Here is a 6,203-nt window from a genome sequence, read left to right as displayed (position 1 = left end):
ATATATATAAAATGTAAAGTTAGGTTGAGTTAAATCCTACAAATCAAGTTTAGAGATTAGAAAGTGAAGGGAACAGGCATTTTAAATTAAGGTGTTAGGAAATTTTTTTCTGAGGAGGTGGTATCTGTGTAGAAATTGCACTGAAGGAAAGATCTATAGGAATGTATAGGTGAAGATTTCCTCTCAGAAAAGAGAGTAAGTGCAAAGATCCTGAGGCAGAACTATGATATGGTCACAGCAAGGCCAGAAGGCAGGTGGAGGTGAAGGACAGTGAGCAAACAGAACAAGATGTAAGATCTAGAGGTCACCTTGCCGGTGACTCATCTTAGACCTTTGGATTTTACCACAAGTGTTTTGAAAACTTTTGAACGGTTAGGAAATCATTTCATTTAATACAGAATGTACATGTAATACTAAATTCTCTTGGAAAGTTTTAAAAATTTGCCACCTTTCAATTATAATTCCTAGCTTAAAAATATGAATAAACATGTAATGAAATTATTGTCAAATGGTTAGAAAAGAATCAGCTGAATGCATCACCGATGCTGTGTCTACTTCATTCTCTCTGTGTGGGGCCTTTACCCTAATGCCAAGTACTAAATGACACAGTTAACAGTTTAATTGGAAATGTGTTGTCTGATTCAGACTTCTGTTAAGATATGTTGCAAATAAAAGCTATTGAATTTCATGTTGCTAAGTTACCATGAACTCATCTCCTTTTAAAATCACAGTTGTAAATGTTAATTATTTTGTAATGGTTGAGAAATACCTTTTGTGTATTTACCCTCATAATTTATGGTGTGAAAATTGAACATGTACTTTAGCACATGATACTCAACACCTTCCTCTCTACATATTTGAAGATGCAAATCCTCAAATCCTCTCTTCTTAGGAAGAGCAATGAAAGCATCAATACCTGTGACTCCCCTGTGAACTCTCTGAAAAAATGTTAATAGTTAATTCAAAAAGAGTATTAATCTTTTTGGAAGATTCAGACATTGTCTAGTAGTTGTGGGCAACCTAGGTTCCCCGTGCCCCTTTTCCAAGTCACAATATCCAAGTTACGCATTTTGTTGTTAGTTTGAGACAGGGTCTTGCTATGTAATTTTGGCTGGCTTTGAACTCATGACAATCCTCAGGCCTCAATCATCTGAGTGCGGGGATTACAGGCCTGCATTTTGTTTTCTTACTTGAACTGTATTTTGTAGTGCTTGAGATTGAACCCAGGACCTTCAGCATGCTAGACAAGAGGTCTACCAGTGAGCTACACCTCTGCGTGAATTTTGTTCTTTAAACAACAAACTATTTGAATGACCTTCAAGTTGGCTCTGAGGGATCTTTTTATGTTTTCCACAAAACATACTAGTTGAAAAAAGGCCCAAATAACTTCTCTTTATCTACTCAAGAAAGCCAGTGATTGTTTCCCTACCCACGTGAGAGCTAACATTAGCCATACAAAGCCAGGTTAGGAAAGAAGCAGAGTGTGTGTGCAGCAATATATCAACTGCCATTAGCATGATTATCTGCCAGTTCATTTCTATACTGCAAAGCATGTAAATACATAGAATTTTAGAAATTATGAGATTAAGTGTCTGATTATCATAATATGAAGGATCTGCACATGACTTCCAAATTTACAATGGCATTTACAAATTTACCAAATTTTGGCATTTATAAGGCCCAAAACATTTTTTAAAGTACTTTAATTTTGCTTTTCTGATGGTTTGTAAATATAGTTTTCATTACTCAGTACTTTCTCATGCCTCAGTAAAAAACAGTTCAGACATTAATGGGTCTTTAGTTTCTAAGCTATTGACTTTATCTACCAGCAGGAAGTATGCATCTGTCTAAAATGTGCCTTTCTTCTTAGACCTAAACTGTATGCCTTCAAGTCCTTTTGAAATGAAAATAATAACTGTAATAGAGTCTAATAATAACAAGCCAAATATCCCCAACTCAGGGAGGACAGAGGGCAGGCAAATGATGATCTACTTGGTTTGTGTATCTGCAGAGAACAAGAAACACAAGTAAGTAATTTTCTCTCCTTTCAAGATACCTGAAAAAGATCTCTGTGGAGATGAAGGCTCCAGGGGTGTATTTAAAAATGATATCAACTAAATATATAGAAAAAAAATAACCCACAAGAAGGAGTAAATGTAAGTCTAAAACTAACAACACAGTAAGCAATAGAAAAGGAAAAATGCAAAGCCTTGTTTTCTGAGCCAAAAGACAGACTCCTTTGACATGACCTTTGGTCATATAAGTTTTAGAAGAACCAGTTAATGTTACTGCTGTTTCATCAATTATTCATGGAGTACACGTATTATTTATGTTATTTTCTGGGAAAAATTATGCATAATGTAATGACTCCTGAGCAAATGGGAAAGTTATTGTGAAATCCTCTTAGGGCATGTTTCCAAATTAGAATTTTGAATTCTATCTAAAGAAGCAAAAACAGACTCATAACAGAAGAAGAAATGCTCAGGTTAAAAAATTACTTATCTAATCTATCTTATGAAACAGAATCCATCTTGCACTTCTAGCCGACATAGACATTGTACCAATGCTGACTGACGCAGATTATAGATATTGTTCACACTCTTGTGGGAGGTGTATAGTCAACAGCTTATGTCAAGTTTGCTATCTTATATCATCAGAAAGCCCTTCCTTCAGATGTCCTTTTGCTTTTATAGCTATAAAAATATACATTTCTATCTAAATTATTTTAGTAAAAATGATTTACATTATTAAGAAGCTATGGTGCTATCTACTAGATAATGTCATGCATCAGAATCACCAGCAGAACTTCATGGAAAACAAAACTGTACAACAATCTTCTTGATCTATAGTCTTGATCATTTGATTCCCTAACAGCTAGGGTTTTGATTTAGTAGGTCTCGAAAGGCACCCTGAATTTTTTAAACATTAAAAACTTCTAACATGCAGTCAGGTATGAATATAGTTTTATCTTTTAAGATTAAGAAATTACCTACGTGGTCCTTTCATGCATCACTATCACCCGGAGGGCTTCAAAATGTAGTTTGCTGGATTTTACCTCCATATATTCTGATTTAGGTAGGTTTGGGGAAAGACATAAAGACTTGTATTTTTGATATGTTTGCAAGAGACAGTGATGTTAGTGGTGTAGGGAACCATAGTTCTGGGATCATGAAACAGGGTAACAAAAGAGTGGTGTTAGGGCTGGGAATGTAACACAACAATAGAGTACTTGCCAGCATGCACAAGGCCCTGGGTACAAACAAACAAACAAAAAACTTGGCTAGAAGAAGAGTAATACTAATGTCTAAAGAAAAAAAGCCTAAATAACGTATGTTACAAAAGGGAGGACTGTGGTTCTCTTCTGACTCTTGTTGAACACATTATCTACATTGCAATCTGAGATATTCCTATCTGTTAACTTCTAGGGCTTTGAGCAAGAAGATTTCCTTTCCTAGCAGAAAGTTTATTTTTATCAGGTCTCCTGGTTCATTTCCATGATGCTGGAATAACTGAGTTGGGTGGAGGGAGTTACAACAGGGAGGGTCTATAAAGTTGATATTTATTTCTTTTCTTTGAAAAGCAGGCACACACACACACATACACTTGCCAAAATTAAGACAATACCTGTAGAAAGACCATTTCAGCAGAAATTGCCTAGCGGCTTTAGGAAAACTGGGTCTTCCTTCGTAGGGTTTCAGTGCTTGCATCATCACGTTGTCCAGCCACGCAGCCCACTGCTCCAGGGTGCTCTGCTGCTGAAGAGTCATTTTAAAGTCCGTTTCCAATCTCTGAACCATGCTGTCATCACACTGGCACACCCAGGAAGCCTGCTCCTGGGACAGTTCAGGGACAGCAACGGAAAAACTCAACTCAGTATGTTTTCATTGAACGTCAGCAACACACCATATACATAAATGAGAATTATAATACAAGCTACAACGAGTTAAAATGAATCAATGAAATGAATGACTACTTACTTGCTTACTTGTCAATTGCTAAGAAAACCACCTTGATAGCTTTAAGAGTTTAATATTTCTCCTTGCTCATTCTGGTACTTGAAAAAGTGACTGATGTGACATATGAGCATGATGTTTGCTTTTTCTACATTGCCTAAAAACTACTGTGTAAAAACTAGAATACATGATTACTGAAGAAAAGTAGAAGTCTGAACCTACAGTGTGTAGGCCTCTTCATCTTATTCTTTTCATACTGCCTTCCAAAGATTTTTTTCCTCCCTGTCAGATAAAACTTTAAAATCAATTCATTTGAGAAGGTCTAGGGGTAAATTATATGGATAAACAGATTGAGCTGACCTAAAGTGGTCCCTAAAGATTAAAACAAACAGGGCCAGAGATTTAGCTCAGTGATTGGCTAGCGCAAGGTCCTGAGTTCAATTCTCAGTACCAAAAACAAAACAAAACATTTGAGTGGTGGTACCCTGTAGAAACATATGCTTGTTTGAATTTATAGATTAGAAACAGAAATATTAGGGCTATCTTAAGGACTAGGAAGGCAAATCTATGAGTGCAAATTAACTCACACCTAATCAACAATAAAAACTCCTGGAAAAATGTAAATATGCCACCTACCAAGGAATTTGACAACTGCAATTTTCCTTCTGGGAAGTTCAATGGTCAGTAATAATGAAAAGAGGAACTTCTATAGTTGGTCTTTAGTGGTTGCCACTAGTTTTATGATGTTTCTAATCCTATACTGTATTTTAAGATTAAAAGAAAAAAAAAACCCTATTCTTTCAAGGCCAAAATATAGTGTTTTCCCAATATAATATTTGAGTGAGAAAAGACAGATTTAAATCTAGGACCTGAGTCAACTGAACTGATAGCAGGCAATAATTTGATCTCTGTGAGCTTCAATTTCCCAGAGTTTAACATTAGAGAAATAAAATTTAGGAAAAACGTTCAAGTTGGGTTCATTATACTCACATAATTTTTTCAAGATGGTCTTCTTTGAAAGACTGTAAAGGTCCTCATTCTATAGATAAAACGATGTGAATATATCTAATTTTTTCAGAGCAATGTCTGGAGTTTTTATTCTATATGCTTTCAGAGGACAAATTCATACCTACTGATTAGCCAAATTGAAAAATTGTAACTAATAAATCTTCAATTTACATTCTTTTAGTTCCAGAATCTCATCTCATCCTACAGATTTTACATACTTCATGGTAATTTCAACTGAAAGGCATTTCAAATGCAAACTGCCCCAAACCCAATTTATTTTATTTCACTGTTGTTCAATAGTTTCTCTATATCTCAGCAAATTCTCAAACAATAATTCCATCCAGTAACTTCTTTTTCTAATTAATAAAAAATTATTTCAGATGTCACCTCCTAAATATCACTTTCAAATATTTTAAGCACACTAAAATGATTATAGAAAAAAACTTAAAATACAAAAGGGAAAAAGGAACAAAACATGAAGAACACCTAAATAGCAATAATAACATGTTAATGCTATAACCTTTACACATCCATATAAAAGTATGTATCTTTATTATAATACATGCATATTGTTATTTATTCACATGTAACATGTGAATAATAAATATTTTATATGTAACGTATTCATATTTATATATATTTACATTTTATATTTGTGCATAATTAAATAAGTAGAACAAAATGATCACATATTTTACTACATATTTTGCTCAATATAATATGATAATTTTTCTAGATGGAAATATAGAGCTATATTTATTGTTCAAAAATAAGGGCAGGGCAATGGGGAAAAATAAGAATCAAGATATATAAAGGTACAAATTTCCAATGATGAATGTTATTATACTGTATACCTAAAATGTACCAATAAAATTATTTTAAAAATAAGTTTGTTTCACTGAATGAATACATCATATTTACATATCACATTTCAGGCAGACATTTGTTTCAATTTTTATAAATAAAGCTAGAATTAGCAATATTGTAACTATATTTTTGCTTTACTCTATGTTTAAGGAAATACCAGACTCTTTCCAAAAGGGTTTGTAGCATTTTACCTTCACATCAGCAGTGTATGAGGTTTCAATTTCTCCATATACTTACTAAAAGTGATTATTATGTCTTTTTTATTATACCTATTTTAATGTGTATGATGTAATTTTACTCATATTTCCCTGGTGGCTAATGATGTTGAACAACTTTGCATGTGCTTACTGGGGAAATATACATATATATATATAT

The 6,203-nt window shown here is 33.8% G+C and overlaps 1 protein-coding gene across 3 annotated transcripts in view; it reads right to left on the bottom strand.

Annotated features, from left to right (window-relative positions):
* Nucleotides 1-6,203, bottom strand: part of Rfx3 (regulatory factor X3) — a 264,034-nt gene that overhangs the window by 32,724 nt on the left and 225,107 nt on the right. For all 3 annotated transcript variants that reach the window (XM_010640114.2, XM_010640117.2, XM_010640116.2), the window contains exon 14: nucleotides 3,625-3,833. In XM_010640114.2, coding sequence (XP_010638416.1) covers nucleotides 3,625-3,833 — 209 coding nt within the window. The remainder of the gene's footprint in view (nucleotides 1-3,624; nucleotides 3,834-6,203) is intronic.

This window comes from Fukomys damarensis, unplaced genomic scaffold, assembly GCF_012274545.1.
Source record: "Fukomys damarensis isolate Sample0158 unplaced genomic scaffold, DMR_v1.0_HiC HiC_scaffold_31, whole genome shotgun sequence".
In the NCBI taxonomy this organism is placed as follows: domain Eukaryota; kingdom Metazoa; phylum Chordata; class Mammalia; order Rodentia; family Bathyergidae; genus Fukomys; species Fukomys damarensis.
The sequence above is the reverse complement of the archived record's forward strand: the minus strand, read 5'-3'. Positions and strand labels throughout refer to the sequence as shown.